This window comes from Aotus nancymaae, unplaced genomic scaffold (assembly GCF_030222135.1).
Source record: "Aotus nancymaae isolate 86718 unplaced genomic scaffold, 86718_ANA_hifiasm-v0.15.2.pri h1tg000108l, whole genome shotgun sequence".
NCBI classification, from domain to species: domain Eukaryota; kingdom Metazoa; phylum Chordata; class Mammalia; order Primates; family Aotidae; genus Aotus; species Aotus nancymaae.
The window spans coordinates 35076672-35100305 of NW_026988523.1; the positions used below are offsets into that span (position 1 = coordinate 35076672).

The 23634-nt window shown below is 44.3% G+C and overlaps 1 protein-coding gene across 5 annotated transcripts in view; it reads left to right on the forward strand.

The window, feature by feature from the left end:
- The first annotated feature begins 3216 nt into the window (after positions 1–3216).
- Positions 3217–23634, forward strand: part of DAP3 (death associated protein 3) — a 42990-nt gene continuing 22572 nt past the window's right edge. For 3 of the 5 annotated variants that reach the window (XR_001107044.3, XR_010340414.1, XM_012449885.3), the window contains exons 1-4: positions 3220–3389; positions 13786–13836; positions 17299–17421; positions 20622–20723. Coding sequence is in view for 2 of the 5 variants with exons in the window: in XM_012449885.3 (XP_012305308.1) it covers positions 13795–13836; positions 17299–17421; positions 20622–20723 (267 nt within the window). In the remaining 3 variants the exon portion in view is untranslated. Of the gene's footprint in view, positions 3390–13785; positions 13837–17298; positions 17422–20621; positions 20724–23634 lie in introns of all 5 variants that reach the window. The other 2 variants (XR_010340415.1, XM_012449886.3) reach the window with 2 other exon arrangements.

The window sequence follows — 23634 nt, forward strand, 5'->3', positions numbered from 1 at the left end:
TTAGCTGGGTGTGGGAGCACACACCTGTAATCCCAGCTACTCAGGAGGCTGAGGCAGGAGAATCACTTGAACCCGGGAGGCGGAGGTTGCAGTGAGCCGAGATCACACCACTGTACTCTAGTCTGAGCGATAAGAGAGAAATTCCATCTAAAAAAACAAAACAAAATAAAAATTTGACAAGCATGATGGAACATACCTGTACTCTCAGCTACTTGGGAGGCTGACACATGAGAATCACTTGAACCAAAGAGGCGGAGATTGCAGGGAGTTGAGATTGCACCACTGCACTCCAGCTAGGGCAACAGAGCAAGATTCCATCTCAGGAAAAATGTTTTTAAAAATGTATACAAAGAGGGAGTTCAAGACCAGCCTGGGAAACAAAGTGAGACTCCATTTCTTCAAAAACAAAAAAACATTGGCTGAATATGGTGTTGTGAATCTGTACCCATCTACTCAGGAGGCTGAGTGGGAAAACAGCTTTACCTCAGGTGTTTGAGGTTGCAGTGAGCTATGACCACGCCACTGCACTCCAGCCTGGATGACAGAGCAAGATCCTGTCTTAAAGAAAAAAAAAATTTTTTTAAGTATTCAAAAGGATGTGCATAGATTATATGCAAATAGTCTACATCTTCTATAAGGGACTGGAGCATTCATGGATTTTGGTATCCTTGGGGGAACCAAACCCTCACAGATACCAAGCGGTAACTGTAAATTCAACCCAAATTCCTAATTTCTGTACTGCCTACAATTTGCTTCTCCCACAGTGTTCCTCATCAAAGAAAAAAGCATCCAAATGCTCAGGCCATCACTGAAGTCATCCTTGACTCCTCTTTTACTCTGATCCCACATCCAAACCATCAGCAAGTTATTATCTCCACGACCTTCAAAATGCATCCCAAATCCACCTACTGGCACACTCTAGGTTCAACCCTCCAATGAGCTCATGTCTCAACTATCACAATAGCGTTTTAACTGGTCAATGTGATTGCATCATTCTTGTCTTTCAAAGTATATATATTAGATCAAGTCACTTTCCTGCTTCCTATAAAACCTAAAATACAAAACTAGATATCTAGTCAAGTCTTTAAGTCCCTATGTTATCTGGTCCCTGGCTACTTCCTCTATCTATCGCCTATCATTATTCCCCTCTTAAAAAAATTTTTTTTTGAGACAGCGTCTTACTCTGTCACCAGGCTGGAGTGCAGTGGCGTGATCTCAACTCATTGCAACCTCTGCCTCCTGAGCTCAAGCGATCATCCTGCCTCAGCCTACCAAGGAGCTGGGACTACAGGTATGCAAAACCATGGCTGGCTAATTTTTAAATTTTTTTGTAGAAACAAGGTTTCACTATGTTGCCCAGGCTAGACTGTAACTCCTGGGTTCACGAAATCCCCCCACCTCAACCTCCCAAAGTGCTGGGATTATAGGTGAGAGCCACCACGCCCGGTGGACACAAACTATTCTTCAGACCACTACTAGCTATGCCAAGTTTCTCCCCTCCCTGACCCCACAGACACATGCTGTATAGAACACTGCCATTGCCACTCTTTCCCAACAAGTAACTAGAGGCTTCCAATCCCTAAAATACACACACGGATCAACCTGCAAGGAATCTCCCAACATTTATTCAAGAAATAAGCTAACTTATAAGGGGAACGCCATTACACTTACACAAATAAAGGCAAACTCTTCCGGAAACACTTTCCATCCTCGCACACACACTCAAACACAGCCGCTACACACCAACAGACCATCTGTCCTCTAGACCAAAAACATCTCTTTCCATGTACAAACTAACCAGCAACATTTATTATACTCGCAACACTGAGATCATCCCGTCGTTCCTACATACTGTTCAACGCGGCAGGGACACCGCAGACCTTGTCGTACAGGTCAACTCCCCTCTCAAGATCGTGTCCTCGAACACGCTTATCCTTTAATTAAACACACACAAACTGGACTATGGGGGAGGCTCCGATTATGCCACAAACACAAACTAACCCGTCAGGGGCACAGCGACTCAGCCTCCACTCGCTTACTTTCCAGCCCCCTCCCCGGAGCCGGGAGTCCGCCTGTCAGGGACACCCCTTCACCCCGCCTGGAGGGACTTCCCGGTAGGCTCAGGAACCCCCTCCCTGCTCTCCCTTCCCCCATCTTCACCACTGCTCTCCCGGAGGTCCAGGTCCGGGAGATGACAGTGGCTCCCAGGAAGCCCAGGATTCCATCGCTGAGAGAGTGCTTAGGCCCCAAGGCCTGCCCAAACCATTCTACTCACCGTGTCGGAGGCCCAGGCCGAGAGCGATGAGAGTGCAGGGAAATGGGGAAAAGGTGGTGGCCGCCAGGCTCCTGGGTCCACGGCGGATTCCTCCTGCTTGTCAGGAGGCGGCCGGCGGGTGAGCGGACTGGCGGAAATGCGAAAGACAAGGGAAAGGTGGAGGGCTAAAGGGGGCAAACTGAGGGGAGGCGGGTCCCGCAACAGAGACTGGAATCGTCTCCCTCTCCGCCAAGCGAACCCAAAATGGCGGCGGGAGCGGCGGCGGCAGCAGAGCGGCGGCGGCAGCTTCTCCGGAGGGAGGGAGCGAAGGGCGCCTCACGCCCCCCGACCTCCCATTCCTCTCTCTTCTCCACCGTCCCCCGCTCCGCCGGACTCTGGCCGCGTAGCGCGCACGCCCGCCCGCACGCGTACAAGTGTTTCCGGGCTCGTCGCTGCCTACTCCCACCAACCACCACCTTCGGCTGCCCCGCACGCCAGCCAGACAGTACGCGACCACCCAGGGACATCTCCTCCTGCGGTCCCACAAACTCGCACAGGCCCTCAAGCGTACCTTCAGCAGCGGGAGCCTAAACTTCTGCTCCTCCGCCTCCTCTTCTCTCCTCCCCTCTACCCCGCCCCCAAGGCCACGAACCCTCGCTCGTGAGCCTCCCACAATTCCCCTCGCGGGATTGTTCCATTCCTGTCGGCTGCAGGGGCAGGAGAGGAAGGGACAGGGAAAGGGACAGGCAAAGCGAGTCGGGACTTGCCGTTTGACTGGAATTGCCAGGGTAGCGGGTAGAGCCTCACGACAACCTATCTCCCTGCGGTCGTCGCCGCGTCGTGCGGCTCTCCTCCCCCTGCTCCTCCTCCTCCTGACCGCGGCGAGCGGATCGAGACTGCATAGCGCCCCTCTGCCGGCCGGCGGTTGGAGGCCGCGGCGGCTGCGCGTTGAGTCGTTTCCTGCCGGACGACCAGAGCCTTCTTCCGACTGTGGCTTTGGAGGCGGCCTCAGTTGGTGTGTGCCGGTCGCCTAGTTAGGAGAACTCGTCCTCTACTCACGGTGAGGGACGGTGTCCGTACCGGCACGGGGGTTGTACCGACGAGGGAAAGGAGCGGGACTCCGAACCTCCAGGAGGTAGGGAGTGAGGCCAGTAGGACCGGCGCGCTTTTCGGGGATTCCTCCCCGACGCTGAGTTGCCGACCTGGGATGGGACTCGAGGAAGTTCGGCGTGGTGGTCTGCTTTTTGTTGTTGTTAACCTGACTCAGATTTCTCGATTTTCACATCCCATTTGCGATGATGTTTGTTTGCTCTTGACTCACTCCTCATGGATGGTACTTCCTCAGTCTCTTTAGCCTGATGATGACAGAGGATGAAGAAACCATGCGCTTCTCATTTCAGTTCTGGACTCTGTCTCCCTTGTCTTCCTCCACCAAGCTATTTTTCTTAGTTCCTTATCAAAAAGTATACATAAAGATTAGGCAAGTCCAAGGCCGTGCGCGGTGGCTCATGCCTGTTATCCCAATCACTTTGGGAGGCCGAGGCGGGCAGGTCACGAGGTCAAGAGTTCGCGACCATCCTGGCCAACTTGGTGAAACCCCGTCTCTACTAAAAATACGAAAATTAGCTGGGCATGGTGGCGTGTGCCTGTAGTCGCAGCTATTCGAGAGGCTGAGGCAGCAGAATAGTTTGAACCCGGAGGTAGAGGTTACAGAGAGCCGAGATCGTGCCACTGCACTCCAGCCTGGCGACGGAACGAGACTCCGTCTCAAAAAAAAAAAAAGTTGATTTCTGGCTAGGTGCGGTGGCTCACAACTGTAATCCCAGGATTTTAGCAGACCGAGGCAGACGGATCACTTGAGGCCAAGAGTTCAAGACCAGCCTCTCATTTATTCATGACCTAAGAGTCGAATTAAAAAAAAAAAAAAAAAAAAAAAAAAAGACCAGCCTGGCCGACATGGTAAAATGCAGTCTCTACTAAAAATATAAAAATTAGCTGGGCATGGTGGCACACACCTGTAACCCCAGCTACTTGGGAGGCTGAGGCACGAGAATCGCTTGAACCCGGGGGGAAGGTTGCAGTGAGCCAAGATCACACCACTGCACTCCAGCCTGGGCGACAGAGCGAGAGTCCATCTCAAAAAAAAAAAAAAAAAAAAAAAAAATTGATGTCTAGGTCCCACTACCAGAGACTGTGATTTAATTGGTCTGAGGTACAATCTGTTTATCAGAATTTTTAAACTATACCCAGGTGGGCTGAGCACCGTGGCTCACGCCTATAATCCCAGCACTTTGAGAGGCTGAGGTGGGCGGATCACTTGAGCCCAGGAGTTTTGAGACCAGCCTGAGCAACATAGTGAGATCCTCTCTCTATAAAAAAGATACAAAAATCAGCTGGGCGTGATGGTGTGCACCTGTAATGTTAGCACTTTGGGAGGCGAAGGTGGACCGATCACTTGAGCTCAGGAATTCCAAGACCAGCCTGGACCACATGTGAAACCCTGTCTGTACAAAAAAAAAAAAAAAAAAAAATTACAAACTATACTCAGGTAATTCTAACATGCAGCTATGGTTGAGAGCCACTGATCTAGGCTATACTAAAGTAACTCTATCCTGTTAAATAGTTGTATCAATGACTTGAATTAGATTAACGAGGATATAATTTTCAAATTTGTGCCTTTTGCAAAATCTTTAAAGAGTAGGTAATATGTCAGTGATAGATATAAAGAAAGAAAAAGATCTCCAGATGTGGAACCTTCTACTGGATCCTGTAACAGAAAGAAGACATTAGGTGGGTACAATGGCTCACACCTGTAATCCCAGCAGTTTGGGAGGCAGAGGAGGGTGGATTGCTTGAGCCCAGGAGTTTGAGACCAGCCTGGGCAACATGGTGAAACCCCATCTCTACAAAAGACACAAAAATTAGACAGGTGTGGTGGCACACGCTTGTAGTCTGAGCTACCTGGGAGGCTGAAGCAGGAGGATCAAGGCAGAGGTTACAGTGAGCTGAGATCATGCAATCATACTGCAGCCTAGGTGACAGAGCGAGACCCTATCTCAAAAAAAAAGAAAAGATTAGCAGAAAAGCTGAGGAAATCCAAATAAAGTCTACAGTTTAGTAAATAGTATTGTACCAGCTTTAATTTCTTAATTTTGAAAATTGTACTACGGTTATATATGTATAACATTAAAGAAAGCTGAATGAAAATTGTAAGAAAGCACTTTGTACTACCTTTGCAACTTTACTGTAAATTTTGTTTGTTTGCTTTGAGACAGGATCTCACTCTGTTGTCCAGGCTGGAAGGCGGTGGTGCAGTCCTGGCTCACTGCATCCTCAAGCTCCTTGGCTCAAGGGATCCTCCCACCTCAGCTTCCTGAGCAGCTAGGACTACAGGCACATGCCACCACATCCTGCTAATTTTTATTTTATTTTATTTTAGACTGAGTCTTGCTCTATTGCCCAGGCTGGAGTGCAGTGGTGCTATCAGCTCCCTGTAGCACCTGGGTTCTCCTGGGTTCTAGCGATTCTCGTGCCTCAGCCTCCCAAGTAGCTGAGATCATAGGCGCCCACAAACACTCTTGGCTAATTTTTTTATTTTTAGTAGAGATCGGGTTTCACCATGTTGGACAGCCTGGTTTCGAACTTTTTTTTTTTTGAGATGGAGTTTCACTCTTGTTGCCCAATCTGGAGTGCAATGGCGCAATCTCAGTTCACTACAACCTCTGCCTCCCAGGTTCAAGCGATTCTCCTGCTTCAGCCTCCCGAGTAGTTGGGATTATAGGTGTCCACCACCATGCCCAGCTAATTTTTTTATATTTTTAGTAGAGACGGGGTTTCACTATATTGGCCAGGCTGGTGTTGAACTCCTGACATCAGGTGATCCTCCCACCTCAGCCTCCCAAAGTGCTGGGATTACAGGCGTTAACCACAGCACCCAGCCTCAAACTCTTGACCTCAAGTGATCTGCCTGCCTTGGCCTCCCAAAGTGTTGGTATTATAGATGTCAGCCACCACACCTGACCAGTTTTTTTTTTAATAGTAGTAGTAGTTTTTATTATTATTTTTATCCTATGTTGCCCAGGCTGGTCTTGAACTCCTGGTCTCCCAAAGTGCTGGGATTACAGGCCTGAGCCACCGTGCCCAGCCTCCACTATCTAATTTTAGAATATTTGTATCACCCCCAGAAGAATCCTATCAGTAGTCACTTTCCATTTCTCCTAACCACTAAATCAGTTATGTAATCAATAACCAAATTGTGAACACTGTATGTAATTGAAATCATACTATATATAGTCTTTTGCAACTAGCTTATTTTACTTTGTTTTCAAGGTTCATCCACATTGTGTCATGCATCAGAACTGTGTTTCGTATTGCCAAATAATATTCCATGATATGGCTATACCACGTTATGTTTATCCATCATCAATTGATGGACATGTGAGGTATTTGCACTTTTTGGGTATTATGAGTAATACTGTCATGAACATTTGTGTACAAGTTTAGTGTACATATGATTTCATTTCTCTTTTATACCTGAGAGTGGAATTGCAGGTTCATATGGTAACTCCATGTTTTGCCTTTTGAGGAACTGCCAAACTTTTCCAAAGTGGCCTCATCATTTAAAAAATCCCAACAGCAACATATAGGAATCCCAGTTTTCCCAGATTCTGTTCAACACATGTTATTATCAGTTTTTTATTTTAGTCATCCTAGTGGGTGTGAAGTGTTATCTCATTGTGGTTTTTATTTGCATTTTCTTAATGACTGATAATTTTGAGCATCTTTTCATGTGGTTATTGGCCATTTGTATAACTACTTTGGAGAAATGCCTACTCAAATATTTTGCCTTTTTATTTTTCTATTTTGAGGCAGGGTCTTACTCTGTTGCCTGGGCTGGAGTGCAGTGGTGTGGTCACAGCTCACTGCAGCCTCAAGCTCCCAGGCCCAGGTGATCCTCCCACCTCAGCCCCCCAAGTAGCTGGGACCACAGCCGCATGCTAACATGCTGGCTAATTTTTTAAATTTTTGGTAGAGGACAGGTCTCATTATGTTGCCCAGGCTGGTCTCAAACTCCTGGGCTTAAGCAATCCTCCTGCCTCAGCCTCCCAGAGTGCTGGAATTATAGGCATGAACCACTGCACCTGACTCGTTTGCCCATTTTATTTTTTTATTTTTATTTTTTGAGACTGACTGCCGCTCTTGTTGCCCAGGCTAGAGTGCAGTGGCATAATCTCGACTCACCACAACCTCTGCCTCTCAGGTTCAAGCGATTCTCCTGCTTCAGCCTGCCAAGTAGCTAGGATTACAGGCATGCACCACCATGCCTGGCTAATTTTGTAATTTAGAGGAGATGGGGTTTCTTCATGTTGGTCAGGCTGGTCTCGAACTCCCCACCTCAGGATCCACCTGCCTCGGCCTCCCAAAGTTCTGGGATTATAGGCATGAGCCACCATGCCTGGCTCTTTTGTCCATTTTAAAACTGAGTTGCCTTTTTTTTTTTTTTGAGACTGAGTCTCGCTCTGTCACCAGGCTGGAGTGCAGTGGTGAGATCTCGGCTCACTGCAACCTCCGCCTCCTGGGTTCAAGCGATATTCCTGCCTCAGCCTCCCGAAGGAACTGGGCCTACAGGAGTGTGCCACCACGCCCAGCTAATTTTTATATTTTTAGTAGAGACAGGGTTTCACCATGTTGGCCATGTCTCAATCTCTTGACCTCATGATCTGCCTGCCTCAGCCTCCCAAAATGCTGGGATTATAGGCGTGAGCCACCACACCCAACTTTGAGTTGACTTTTTATTGTTAAGTTGTAAGAGTTCTTTATATATTATAGATATAAGTTAAGTTCTATGTGATTTACAAATATTTTCTCCCATTCTATAGGTTGTCTTTCACTTACTTGATGGTATCCTTTGAGGTACAAGTGTCTGATTTCAATAAAATTCAGTTATCTATTTTTAGTTTTTTTGCTTGTGCTTTTGATGTTATAGCTAAGAAACCATTGCGTAACATAGAATAATGAAGGTTTACTCCTTTATTTTCTTCTGTAGAAAATTAGAAAACTTGCCCCCTGCAAGTTTTATACTTGGAGCTCTTACAAGTAGGTCTGTGATCTATTTTGAGTTCTTTTTTGTGTATAATGTGAGGTAGGGGTCCATTTTCATTCTTTTGCAGGTGAATTTTAGGTTGTCTCAGTAACATTGGTTGAAGAGACTAAATTTTTCTCATTGAATTCTCTTGGCATTCATGTTGAAAATCAGTTGACCATGATTTAAGTGTATGCCAGTACCACACTATCTTGATTACTGTAGCTTTGTAGTAAGTTTTGGAATCAAGGTGTATGAGGCCTCCAAATTTTTTATTTTTTAAGAATGCTTGTGCAGTTCTAGGTCTATTGCATTTCCATATGAATTGTGAGATTAGCCTGTATATTAGTCCATTTTCATGCTGCCGATAAAGACATACCCAAGACTGGGTAATTTATAAAGAAAAAAAGGTTTAATGGACTCAATTCCACATGGCTGGGGAAGCCTCACAATCATGGTAGAAGGCAGCGAGGAGCAAGTCACATCGTACGTGGTAGCAAGCAAGAGAGAATGAGAGCCAGGCGAAAGGGGAAACGCCTTATTTAATCATCAAATCTTGTGAGACTTATTCACTGCCACACAAACAGTATGGAGGAAACTGCCACCATGATTCAATTATCTACCATGTGGTCCCTCCCACAGGATATAGAAATTATGGGAGCTACAGTTCAAGATGAGATTTGGGTGGGGACACAGCCAAACCATATCAGCTTGACAAGTTTTTTTCTTGAGACAGGGTCTCACTCTGTCACCCAGGTTGGAGTGCAGTGGCGTGATGCTGGAGTGCACTGCACTTTCAACCTCCCAAGCTCCAGTAATCCTCCTGCCTCAATTCCCCAAGTAGCTAGGACCACTGGTAAGAGCCACTGTATCTACTAAAAATACAAAAATTAGCTGGTGTGGTGGCAGGTGGCTGTAGTCCCAGGTATTTGGGAGGCTGAGGCAGGAGAATCGCTTGAAACTGGGAGGTGGAGGTTGCAGTGAGCCAAGATCACGCCACTGCTCTCCAGCCTGGGCGACAGAGCGAGATTCCATCTCAAAAAAAAAGAAAACAGTGTATTTATGGCCAAGTGCTATGGCTCATACCTGTAATCCCAGAACTTTGAGAGGCAGAGGTGGGAGGATTGCTTGAGTCTAGGAGTTCAAGACCAGCCCTGGCAACATAGCAAGACCCTGTCTCTACAAAATTAAAAAAACAGGCACAGGGGCATTTGCCTGTAATCCCAGCTGCTTGGGAGGCTGAGGTGGGAAGATAGCTTGAGGAGGGGATTTTGAGGCTGCAGTGAGCTGTGATTGTGCCACTCTACTCCAGCCTGGGTGGCAGGCCAAGACGGTGCTTCAAGAAAAATAACAAATGTGATAAAGTTTACACAGAGCATGGTGGCTCATGCCTGTAATCCCAGCACTTTGGGAGGCTGAGGCAGGAAGATCACTTGAGCTCAGAAGTTCAAGACCACCCTGGGAACCATAGCAAGGGTTATCTCTACCAAAAAAAAAATTTTTTTTTAATATGCCAGGCAGTGGCACCTATATTGCCAGCTACTTGAAAGGCTGAGGAAGGAGGATCACTTGAACCCAAGAGTTCCAGGCTACAGTGAGCTGTGATCTTGCCATTGCACTCCAGCCTGGGCAATAAAGCGAGACCTTGTCTCAAAAAAAAAAAAAAGAAGAAGAAGAAGAAAAAGAAAAAACTAAAAGGAAATAAAATTTAAAGGAGTTTATGTGTTTCTCTTTTTATTTATTTATTCATTTATTTATTTGAGATGGAGTCTTGCTCTGTTGCCCAGGCTGGATTGCAATGGTGCAGTCTCAGCTCACTGCAACCTCTGCCTCCCAGGTTCAAGAGATTCTCCTGCCTCAACTGCCTCAGTAGCTAGGACTACAGGTGTGCACCACCATGCTGGGCCAATTTTTTGTATTTTGGTAGAGATGGGGTTGTCCAGGTTGGTCTCGAACTCCTGAGCTCAGGCAATCTGTCTACCTTGGCCTCCCAACGTGCTAGGATTACAGCTGTGATCCACTGTGCTCAGCCTCTTTTTATTTATTTATCTATTTATTTAGACCAGATCTGACTATCATGCAGGCTGGAGTACAGTGGTGTGATCATAGCTCCCTGCAGCCTTGAACAATTGGGCTCAAGGGACCCTTTGGCCTCAGCCTCCTAAGTAGCTGGGACTACAGTCGTGTACCACCATGGCTACCTAATTAATTTTTTTTCTTTTTTCCTTTTTTTTTTTTTTGGCAGAACTTGTGGGGGTCTCACTGTGTTTTCCCAGCTGGTCTCAAACTCCTAGGCTCTAGCAGTCTTCTCACCCCAGCCTCTCAAAGTGCTGATATTACAGGAATGAGTCACCATGCCCAGCCCATGTGATTTTCTTGACTGTACTATAAATTCCTTGACTATAAGATCAGAGACTATAATAGTTTGTGCACCATTTTATTCACAAGACCTGACACACAGTAGGTGTTCAGTAACTGTTGGGTTAATTGGTTGCAACTCTAGGTTGTTACTGTTGTTACTTTAAAGATTTTGGTTATAAGAAAGGTGGGCCGAGCATGGTGGCTCACACTTCTAATCCCAGGACTTTGGGAAGCTGAGGTGGGATGATCACCTGAGGTCAGGAGTTCAAAGAGCCTGGCCAACATGGTGAAACCTCGTCTCTACTAAAAGTACAAAAATTAGCTGGATGTGGTGGTGCATGTCTGTTATTCTAGCTACTCAGAGGCTGAGGTGGAAGAATTGCTTGAAACTGGGAGGCAGAGGTTGCATTGAACCAAGATCACTGCACTCCAGCCTGGGTGACAGAGCAAGACTTCGTCTCAAGATAAGATAAAAATAAAATAAAATTTTAAAAGGTGAAAATGATAGCCAAAGGGGCTGGGTGCAGTGGCTCACGCCTGTAATCCCAGCACTTTAGGAGGCCAAGGTGGGAGGATTACCTGAGGTTAGGCGTTTGAAACCAGCCTGGCCAACATGGTGAAACCCCATTTCTACTAAAAATACAAAAATTAGCTGGGCGTGGTAGCAGGTGCCTGTAATCCCAGTTACTCGGGAGGCTGAGACAGGAGGATTGCTTGAACGCGGAGGTTGCAGTGTGCTGAGATCATGCCACTGCACTCCAGTCTGGGCAACAAGAGTGAAACTCTGTCTCAAAACAACCAAACCAAAACAAAGAAATTGATAGCCAAAATGAACTAATTATATAGACGTTTAATTCAGTTATCCTATAACTACTGGATATTGAGAGTTACATTTAAGTATTTTATACCTCTGAGCTCCAAAAGATTTGGGCTTTTAAATATGTCCTACATACAAAAGAATGAATATAATACACATGGTATGAAAATAATATTCATGTATCCATTGTCCAGTATTAGTAATAGTTTATTATCAATTTCCTTGTGTGTTCTACCTCAATCTTTTTCCCTTTCCTTTCTCCCCAGGAGTAACCATTATACTCAATGTCATTCTTATTATTCTCTTGCCTTTTTGTTTCAGTTTTCCTGTTTATGTCCCCCAAATAATTAATGAAGCTTTTTGGTTTTGAATTTTATATGACATATCATGCCAGATGTAATATTATTCACTCAGTATTCATTTTTGAGATCCATGTTGATGCATGCATGCAATGGTAATTTTTTCATTTAATTGCTTTCTAATATTCCCTCGTATGACTATCCCTACTCTTCTACTAAGGGACATTTGGTTTCTCTACAGTTTTTTTTTTTTTAAGAATTCATACTCTGCCAGTATGAACGTCCTTATATATATCTCCCAGTGTACATGTAGAAGTTTTTTAAAATTTAATTTAATTTTTTGAGATGGAGTTTCGCTCTTGTTGCCCAGGCTGGATTGCGATGGTGCAGTCTTGGCTCACTGCAACCTCCGCCTCCTGGGTTCAAGCGATTCTCCTGCCTCAGCCTCCCTAGTAGCTGGTATTACAGGGGCATGCTGCCACTCCCAGCTAATTTTTTTTTTTTTTTTTGTATTTTAGTAGAGACAGGGTTTCACCAGCCCAGGCTGGTCTCAAACTCCTGACCTCAGGTGATCTGCCTACCTCAGCCTCCCAAAGTGCGAGGATTATAGGCCTGAGCCACCGCATCCAGCCAACTTGTGCATTTTCTTTTTTTTTTTTTCTTTTCCTCGAGACAGAGTTTTGCTCTTGTTGCCCAGACTAGAGTGCAATGGCGCAGTCTAAGCTCACTGCAACCTCTGCCTCCTGGGTTCAAGCAACTGTCCTTCCTCAGTCTCCTGAGTAGGTGGGATTAGATATGGGGTTTCACCATGTTGGCCAGGCTGGTCTCCAACTTGTGACCTCAGGTAATCGACTCACCTCCCAAAATGTTAGGATTGCAGATGTGAGCCACTGTGCCTGGCCAGGCTTGTGCATTTTCAACTTTGCAAAGATGTTTGTATTTATACTTTAATTGACATTGTATGAAAATTTAATACAGTGAAATGTTTCACAGCCTATTTAACATTTGCTATTTTCTGACTTTTTAATTTTCTTTTCATGAATTTATTTATTTATTTTGAGGCAGAGTCTTACTCTGTCGCCTGGGCTAGAGTACAATGGTGCTATACTGGCTCACTGTAGCCTCCACCTCCTGGATGCAGGCAATCCTCCTGTCTCACCCTCCAGAGTAGCTGGGACTACAGGCGCATGTCACCACACCTAATTTTTTAAAGTATTTTTTGGTAGAGACGAGATTTCACCATGTTGGCCTGGCTGGTCTCGAACTCTTAGCCTCAAGTGATCTGCCCGCCTTGGCGTCCCAAAGTGCTGGGATTACCGGTGTGAGCCATCACACTTGGCCCTTTTTTTTTTTTTTTTTTTTTTTTGAGGCAGTCTCACTCTGTCATCCATGCTGGAGTGTAGTGGCACAATCTCAGCTCACTGCAGCCTCTACCTCCTGAGCTCAAGTGATCCTTCTGCCTCCGCCTTCTAAGTAGCTGGAACTACAGGCATGCACTCTCATGCCCTACTAATTTTTATGTTTTTTTTGTAGATACAGGGTCTTACTTTGTTGCTGAGGCCAGCCTCGAACTCCTGGGCTCAAGCAATCCACCCACCTCAGCCTCCCAAAATATTCCTTCCAAAGTGTTGGGATTTTAGGCGTGAGCCACTGTGTCCCACCTGACTTTTTAATTTTCCCAGTATGGTGGTTGTGAATGGTATCTGGTTGTCATCATTTTAGCTAGCATTTCCCCGATTTGTAATGAGGTTCAAAAATCTTTTCATGGGTTCACTAGCCTTTTGAGTTATCTTTTCTGTGACATACCTGTTTGTGTCTTTTGTTCATTTTTCTTTATGAAGCTATAGGCATTCTTTATATATTTTAGATATTAATGTAGATTATGAATCCATATTAATTCATTGTCAATTTTCCATGTTGCCAATATCTTTTCCCATTTGTGATTAACCTGTTCACTTTTTTTTTTTTTAAGAGTCCAAGGATGCTGAAAGGAATAACAAGGCTTATCTCTAGGATCCATAAGGTGAGTCCTGACTGACCTGAACACTTTGTGCATACTGCCTTTAGGTAGAATTCTTGTTTTTAGATGGAGTCATTGTATCTAGAATAAAATGCTCTGGAAAACTTCATCTGTAACAGGTTTCAGTAGAAAAATTGGCTTGAGAATTTACCATGGTATAGGAGAATTAACATTTCTCCATAAACACAAAGTTTGACTGTAATTATCTTTATTAACTTTGTTTCTCTAGTTGGATTAATGGTTATCATCCCTTAATGAAGTATTTAAAAGAAAAACCAGTTGCCAATTTACAACTTGAGCATCTAAAATAGAATAAAAAGTAAAATTGTACATGAAAAAGACCATTCTGCTGGTTTACTTCATTTTTTCATTTATTTACCAAATAGTTTTTCAGTACCTTCTATATGGCAGGTACTCAGAATTCTAAGATGCCTCATTTCACTAATAATAGTTATTATTTGTTTGTCATTATTATGTGCCAAGTACTACACTAAGTGCTTTATTTCCTTAATCTTCATGATCAGCCCATGGATGAGATAATATCCTTGTTTCACAAATGTAGAAACTAAAGATGAGAATGACTAGGTAACTTACCTGAGGAAACAGCCTGTGAAGTTGCAAAGCCCAGACGAGGTGCCAGGTCTGTCTGACTTCAAAGCCTGTGGCCTAACCACTGTGCTATATCGAATTCTATGGTCCATGTTCTCCAGAAGCTTATAGTCCAGTAGAATCATGAATAAATGACTTTATAGTAAGGTGCTCTTACAGCACTCAAGAGGAGCACCTGAGCTGGATTAGTCAAGTCTGTAGTGCTGAGGCTAAGAGAAAGTTTTTAGGTTTCGGTTTTGTGGGTTTTGTTTTTGTTTGTTTGTTTGTTTTAGTTTGGTTCAGGGTGATTGTATTAGTCAGGTTTGGTTCAGGTTGACTGTGTTAGTCCGAGTTCTCTACAGGAACAGAACTAATAGAATAGAAGTATATATGAAGGAGAGTTTGTTAAGTATTGAGTCACACCATCTGGCAAAGTCCCACAGTAGGCCTTAAACAAGCTGAGGAGCAAGTAAGCCAGTCCCAGTCCCAAAACCTCAAGAGTAGGGAAGCTGACAGTGGAACCTTCCGTCTGTGGCTGAAGGCCTGAGAGCCCCTGGCAAATCACTGGTAAGTCCAAGAGTCCAAAAGGTGAAGTACTTGGAGTCCAGTGTTCAACGACAGGAAGCATCTAGCACAGTAGAAACATGAAGGCTGGAAGACTCAGCAAGTCAGTGCATCCCACCTTCTTCTGTCTGCTTTATTCTAGCCCTACTGGCAGATGATTAGATGGTACCCACCCACGTTGAGGGTGGGTCAGCCTCTCTCAGTCCACTGACTCAAGTGCTAATCTCCTTTGGCAACACCCTCACACAGACACACCCAGGAACAATACTTTGCATCCTTTAATCCAATCAGGTTGACACTTAATCTTAACCATCACAGTGGCCTTCTAGATTGGCCAACAGATGTTCTTTCGGAAACTGCAGGATGTTCATTCTGGAACTGTACGGAAGCAATTGTAGTACACATGGTTGTTTTCTCTGCAAACGAGTCTACTTGAATGATATCATATATAAAACTCTAAAGAACTAAAGATTCCAGTTTGCTAGCTTTTAATTTGCTTCAAAAAGTACCTGTTGTGGCTGGGTGCGGTGGTTTATGCCTGTAATCCCAGCACTCTGGGAGACGGAGGTGGGAGGATCACCTTCGGTCGGGAGTTTGAGACCAGCCTGACCAACACGGAGAAACTCCGTCTCTACTAAAAATACAAATTTAGCCAGGCATGGTGGCGCATGCCTATAATCAATCCCAGCTACTCAGTCAGGTGACTGAGGCAGGAGAATCACTTGAACCCGGGAGGCAGAGGTTGTGGTGAGCTGAGATCATGCCATTGCACTCCAGCTTGAGCAATAAGTGAAACTCTGTTTCAAAAAAAAAAAAAAGTCTGGGCACAGTCGCTCACGCCTGAAATCCCAGCACCTTGGGAGGCCAAGGCAGGCAGATCACCTGAGGTCAAGAGTTCAAGACCAGCCTGGCCAACATGGTGAAACCTGGTCTCTACTAAAAATACAAAAATATTAGCCGGACTTGGGGCAGTCACCTGTAATCCCAGCTACTTTGGAGGCTTTGGCAGGAGATACAAGCAGGACAATCACTTGTATCCAGGAGGTAAAAGTTGCAGTGAGCTGAGATCACACTATTGCATTCTAGTCTGGGCAACAAGAGCAAAACACCATCTAAAAAAAAATACCTGTTGTTTCAGCTACTTGGGAGGCTGAGGCAGGAGGATCACGTGGGCCCAGGAATTTGAGACTGGCCTGGCAATATAGCAAGACCCCACCCTATCTCAAAAAAAAAAAAATGTATGATAAAAATGTCATCACATTACTGTAGAAATAGCACCACCTTGTGGCCCTTGAATAGTTTGTTTTCCACTCTGCTTTGTAAAGAGACATGGTGCTTTCTCTTCAGTATATAAAATTGAGTAGCATTTAAGTAGTACTAAGGTGTATTACTCAGATTGCTCTGCTGAAGAAACAAACTTGGGCCTTGGAGTTTGAGGCTGTAGTGTGCCGTGATCGTGCCACTGCACTCCAACCTGGGTGACACAGCAAGACCCTGTCTTAAAAAGAGAAAAAAGCTGCTTGGTGAGAGTATAAAATACAGGTAGCTTTCATATTATAACCTATTTATTAAGCAATTCCCTTATTACACCATCCCTTATATTTCTGTCCTCTCGCTTCTCCTGGCTGCATTCCCTAATCTTTTCCTCATAACACATCTTTTCACTTTCTACATAAGGCTTGTTTTCCTTAAGCTCAGTTTTGGGGTTCTTCACTTACCATTTTGTCAGATTTGTCTCCTGACAGAGGTTTCAGTGTACAGTCCACTGAGTTGCATACAGAGCAGTTTACTTTCACTTAGCTGCGTATTTGACATACTCCCTTATTACATGTCTCTAATGAAAGATTCTTTATTCCAGGGCGCAGTTAGCAGGAAAATTGTTATAGGGTGTGTAATTATAGCTATCACATAATGAGGAGCATTGCACTGATCCCTTCATAACTGAGGTGACTGACAGCTGAGAATTACACAGTATTGGCAACGATTCATCACTGTGCAAGTGCATTTAAAGAGCTTTCGTGCTTCAGGTTTGTTAGTGGCTATGCTATTTATACTCCTGAACAATCTCTGACAGAATCATTTGTTTTCATATGGGACAGATCCCTGATAAGGCAATACACAGGCTGGAACAGATACAGAATATGAATAATGTCATTGGATTTAGTGAATATAAATAATAACAAGGATCCTTTTTACATAGAAGGAAAATGTACATTAGTGACATCCCTGTTGTAGACATGGCTCACATTCGCAGTGTTATAGCAACCATAAAAAGTTTGATAACCCAAAACACTGAAATGGTTTCTCTTATAGTTGGACCCTGGGCGTTTTTTACACGTGAGAACCCAGGCACACCAAAGCATTGCTGCTCACCTAGATAACCAGGTTCCAGCTGGGAGTCCCAGAGCTATTTCCCGCACCAATGAGAATGACCCGGTGAGTTACTAATGTGTATGTGGGGCTTCTCGGGACTTACGATTTGTGTTTCTACCCTCATTTTGCATAGGAAAACTGAAACAAACAAGCGAAGTAGGTGTGCATTTAGTCAGATAGACAGTGCACCTGAGATAGCACTCTGAAACCCAGATTATCCCTATACCTGTCTGATACTGTGGTAACATACACTGGCCAGCTCAGTCCATATCTGTTCCCGTGTAATCTCTACTAGTGAAGTCAGCTAGTGCCACAGATTTTGCTGAGCATAGAGTTGTCAAATACTCAATACTTACCAAGTTTAATTTCTTACAGGGGAAGTTTACCAATAATCATTGCTCCTATTTGTGTTGGGTGATAAACTTTTCTTTAAAGGTTCATGTAGTGAATATTTTAGGCTGATGGACCAGGATGGTCTGTCACAAGTACTCAACTCTGCCATAAACAAATGAGTGTGAACATGTTCCAGTAAAACTTCACTTACAAAACAGGTGCCCAGCCATAACTTACCAACTTCTGGTATGGAGAATACTAAAGAAATTAAACTACTTCCCTGCAATTTTCTACCAGGGCAGATTCAGAACCCAATTTTTCTAATAACCAATCTGGTGCTATTTTGCAGTTTTGTAAGTGGATTTCCTAGGGTCTGCAGAGGGAACTAACTTGATTCGTTATGAGAAGAGCATCATTTAAAGTAAAGTTTATCTGCAGAAGATCAGGTTTCCAGCAGTATCTAGTGTTGCATTTTCTAGTTGAGTTCCTCATTAGACTGGATATTGATTTCTTTTTTGTTGCTGCCTCTCATAAATGAAATTAATTTGTGGTCTGTGCTGTAATGTGAAGAACCAGCAGCTTTCTTTCCCTGCCCCTACCCTCTGAGTCTTCCCATCTTAACAAAGGCTAATGTGGAAGGAAAAAAATAATCTCCCATTACCCAAAATCTGATCTCAGCAGGGTATCTTTTAAATATATCTCTAGCCTTTGGCCATGTGGGGTGGCTCATGACTGTCATCCCATTCACTTACTATTTACTCTCAGACTGGGAGGCTGAGGCAGGTGGATCACTTGAGGTCAGGAGTTCTAGACCAGCCTAACCAATTTGGTGAAACCTCATCTCTACTAAAAATACTAAAATTAACCATGTGTGGCGGTGGGCACCTGTAATAGATAGTACAGAAGAATCCAGATGGCAAGAATCGTCTCTGCTACCCCTACATCTACAGTTTACTTTGATGAGCAATTGGCTTCATTTGGGCCACCACTTTTATATACATGCTGGGTTTGGAGACAGCAACCAGCATTCTTGGCTAATATAAATGAGATTGGGCACAGTGGCTCATGCCTGTAATCCCAGCACTTTGGGAGGCCAAGGTGCGAGGATCACTTGAGCCTAGGAGTTCTAGACTAGCCTGGGAAACATAGCAAGACCTCAACTCTATTAAAAAAGAAAAAATTTTTTTTTTTGAGATGAAGTTTCGCTCTTCTTGCCCAGGCTGGAGTGCAGTTGGCACAGTCTCGGCTCACTGCAACTTTCACCTCACAGGTTCAAGCAGTTCTCCTGTCTCAGCCTCCCAAGTAGCTGGGATTACAGGCAGCCGCCACCACATCTGGCTAGGTTTTTTATTTTTATTTATTAATTTATTTTGAGACAGAGTCTTGCTCTGTCGCCAGGCTGGAGTGCAGTGGCATGATCTCAGTTTGCTGCAACCTCCGCCTCCCAAGTTCAAGTGATTCTCCTGCCTCAGCTTCCAAGTAGCTGGGACTACAAGCACATGCCACCACGCCCAGCTAATTTTTGTATTTTTAATAGAGACCGTGTTTCACCTTGTTGGCCAGCATGGTCTTGATCTTTTAACCTCATGATCTGCCCACTTCGGCCTCCCAAAATGCTGGGATTACAGGTGTGAGCCACTGAGCTTGGCCAATTTTATACTTTTAGTAGAGACGGAGTTTCACCATGTTGGCCAGGCTGGTCTTGAACTCCTGACCTCAGGTGATCAGTCAACCTCAGCCTCCCAAAGTGTTGGGAATACAGGCGTCAGCCCCTGTGCCTATCAAAAAAATTTTTTTAATTAGCCATGCATAGTGTGATGCACCTGTAGTCCCAGCTACTCAAGAGGTTTAGGTACAAGAATCACTTGAGCCCAGGAGGTCAAGGCTACAGTCAGCTGAGATTGAGCCACTGCACTTCAGCCTGGACAGCAGGCTGTCTCAAAACAGTGGGAGATATCTTTTCTAGGTTTAAGAGAAGAGTGGTCCAGGTGCGGCGGCTCACACCTGTTATCCCAACACTTTTAGAGGCCAAAGTGGGAGGATTACTTGAGCTCAGGAGTTTAAGACGAATCTGGGCAACATAGCAAGACCTCATCTCTACCAAAAAAGTAAAAAATTAGCCAGGTGTGGTGGTGCACACCTGTGGTCCCAGCTACTCATGAGGCTCAGGCGGGAGGATATCTTGAGTGTGGGAATTGGAGGCCTCAGTGAGCCCTGATTGCACCACCACACTTCAGCCTGGGCAAGCAAGCAAGACATTGTCTCAAAAAAAAGACAAAAAGACATGAGTGAATAGCAGGCCTTACGCGATTTTCAAAGTCTTGGTCACAGATAAGATGTTAAGCCTGGGCAAGGTGGCTCACGCCTGTAATCCCAGCACTTTAGGAGGCTGAGGCGGGCTGATCACCTGAGGTCGGAAGATCAAGACCAGCCTGGTCAACTTGGTGAAACCCCATCTCTACTAAAAATACAAAAATTAGCTGGGCATGGTGTCACATGTCTGTAATATCAGCTACTTGGAAGGCTGAGGCAGGAGAATTGCTTGTACCCAGGAGGTGGAGATTGCAATAAGCCAAGATCGTGCCATTGCACACTAGCCTGGGTGACAAAAGCAAAACTCCATTAAAAATATATATATACTGAAATACCACTGTTGAGCAAAAGATCTAAAATTAAAAAAAAATATATGTGTATATACATATATACACGCACATATATATATATACACGTATATATATACACACATACATATATACGTATATATACATGTATATATGTGTACATGTATGTGTATACACATACGTGTGTGTGTGTGTGTGTGTGTGTGTGTGTGTGTATATAATAAAAATACAGATAAGACGAAAAAAAAAAAGAAGAAAGTCTTGGTCACTTTGTCATCATTATACCTGTTTTGCACTCTTATTTCCTAGGCTAAGCATGGGGATCAGCACGAGGGTCAGCACTACAACATCTCCCCCCAGGATTTGAAGACTGTATTTCCCCATGGCCTTCCTCCTCGCTTTGTGATGCAGGTGCTCAACACAGGGAATGGAACTCAGGGGATCCCAGAATACAAGCTGCTGCTAGCAAAGGGGCGGGGCTAAATCAGAAGAAAACTATAAAAGATGAAATTTTAATCTGAAAAACAGAAATTCATCTGTTAATTACCTTTTGTGTCTAGTATAATTACTTTAAGCTCATGTTTAAACAATATTGATGTTTTCCTCCTTTGTAGTCCTAAAAGATTCCAGTAACTTCAGCATCAAATAATTGTATTAAATGAACTTAAAATTTGCCTTGGCAAAATATCATGAAATTAGTTAATATGCTGCACAAAAGCAAAATCATTATACACCCCTATGCTAAATAGAAGTGATATTTTGATTAGATGCATTGGTTTCTCTCATGAATATTGTGAAAATGTTTTGTGGCCATAATTTCAAGCCAAGGAGTGTAATCTTGGATTGCTATATAACCATTGAAAGAATTCCTGGTTATTGAGCCCAGGAGTTCTAGACTAGCCTGAAGCGATAGTTTGATTAGATGCATCGGTTTCTATTCTCTCAGCAAGGTATGTTTTAAATATATCTCAGCAGGGTATCTTTTAAATATATCTCTAGCCTTTGGCCATGCTGGGTGGCTGGCCAAAGTTTTTTTGCACAATTGATTCTTCTAACTGGCTTCTACCAAATTTTCAGCATCAGAAATTATTCTTTCTTAATGACATATCAAACTTGCCTGTGCAGGTGAGTTTTAGCATGCAAGCCAGAGGCTCTCATTTCTTCAGTGTGGTTTATTTCAGGAAATTAGATGAATAATAAGGGCATAACAGGCTGGGCGCTATGGCTCATACCTATAATCCCAGCTGCACTTTGAGAGGCCAAGGTGGAAGGATCACTTGAGCCCAGGAATTCAAGACCAGTCTGGGCAACATAGGGACACTTGTGTCTACAAAACTAAAAAATAAATTAGCTGGACGTGGTGCATACCTGTAGTCACAGCTACTCAGGTAGCTGAGGTGGGAGGATCTCTTGAACTCAGGAGGTGGGGGCTTCAGTGATTGCACCCCAGCCTGGGCAATAGAGTGAGACCTTATCTCAAGCATAAAATAAAAAAAGGAATAACAGGCCAGGCAAGGTAGTTTATGCCTGTAGTCTCAGCACTTTGGGAGGCCAAGGTGGGAGGATTGTTTTAGCGCAGGAGTTCAAGACCGGCTGGGCAACATTATGAGACCGTATCTCTATTTAGAAAAGAAAAACATTTAGTCCAGTATGGAAGCTACTTAGGAGGCTGAAGCAGGAGGATGACTTGAGCCCAAAGTTCAGGCTGCAGTGGACTATGGCAGTGTCGCGGCACTCCACTCAGGCAACAGAGTGAAACTCTATCTCCAAAAAACAATTTCAATTAAAAAAATTTTTTTTGTTAAGATTAGAAATGGGGCACAACCGGAAGCAGTCATCTGCAGTGGCACTTTAAACTGTTCCAAGACATTCATGGTACAATCTTTATTTAGCTTCAGGTTGTGAGGTTCTGTCTTTAACTATTTGATGTTGTTTTCAGATTGGCTTAACCAACAACGCTCTGAAAGAATGTACACATTCTTTTCATAATTTTCATTTATGTGAAGGCCTACTTCCTCACTGCTCTTTATATATTAGCATTGTCATGTTGCCTAATATGATATATATTTTTTAATACTGCTCCTTTTGGAGCAGACCTAACTCATGGGCAGTGGGCTGAGAGTAGCTGACTCTGTTTTATTATTATTATTATTATTATTTTTTGAGATGGAGTCTCACTCTGTAGCCCAGGCTGGAATACAGTGGCATGATCTCAGCTCACTGCAAGCTCCACCTCCTGGGTCCTGGTTCAAGCAATTCTCTTGCCTCAGCTTCCTGAGTAGCTGGGATTATAGGCAGGCACCACCATGCCAGCTAATTTTTGTATTTTTAGTAGAGACAGGATTTCACCACGTTGGTCAGGCTGGTCTTGAACTCCAGACCTTGTGATCTGCCCACCTCAGCCTCCCAAAGTGTTGGGATTACAGGAGTGAGCCACCACGCCTAGCCTATTTTTTTTTTTTTTGAGACTGTTTCCCTCTTGTTGCCCAGGCTGGAGTGGCACGATCTCGGCTCACCACAACCTCTGCCTCCTGGGTTCAATTGATTGTTCTGCCTCGGCCTCCCGAGTAACTGGGATTACAGGCATGTGCCACCACACCTGGCTAATTTTATATTTTTAGTAGAGATGGAGTTTCTCCATATTGGTCAGGCTTGTCTCAAACTCCCAACCTCAGGTGATCCGCCCACCTCGGCGTCCCAAAGTGCTGGGATTACAGGCATGAGCCACTGTGCTGGCCTATTTTATTATTATTATTATTTTTTTCTTTTTGAGACGGAATCTTGCTCTATAGCCAGGTTGGAGTCCAGTAGCACGATCTCAACTCACTGCAACCTCTGCCTCTTTCGGTACAAGCAATTCTCCTGCCTCAGCCTCCCAAGTAGGTGGGATTACAGGCATGTGCCACCACGCCCAGGCAAATTTTGTATTTTAGTAGAGACAGGGTTTTACCATCTTGGCTAGGATGGTCTCGATCTTTTGACCTCATGATCCACCTGCCTCAGCCTCCCAAAATGCTGGGATTACAGGCGTCAGCCACCATGCCTGGCCAATTATTTTTTTTTTTAACTATAGAGACAGGGTTTCACTCTGACAACCAGACTGGAGTACAGTGATGTGACCACAGCACACTCTACATCTCTGACTTCCTGGACTCAAGCAATCCTTCTGTCTTGGCATCTCAATGTGCTGCAATTACAGGTGTGAGCCACAGCTCCCAGCCCTGATGTGACATTTTTCTTTGAAACAGAGTTTCACTCTTGTCGCCCAGGCTGGAGTGCAGTGGTACGATCTCATCTCACTGCAACCTCCACTTCCTGGGTT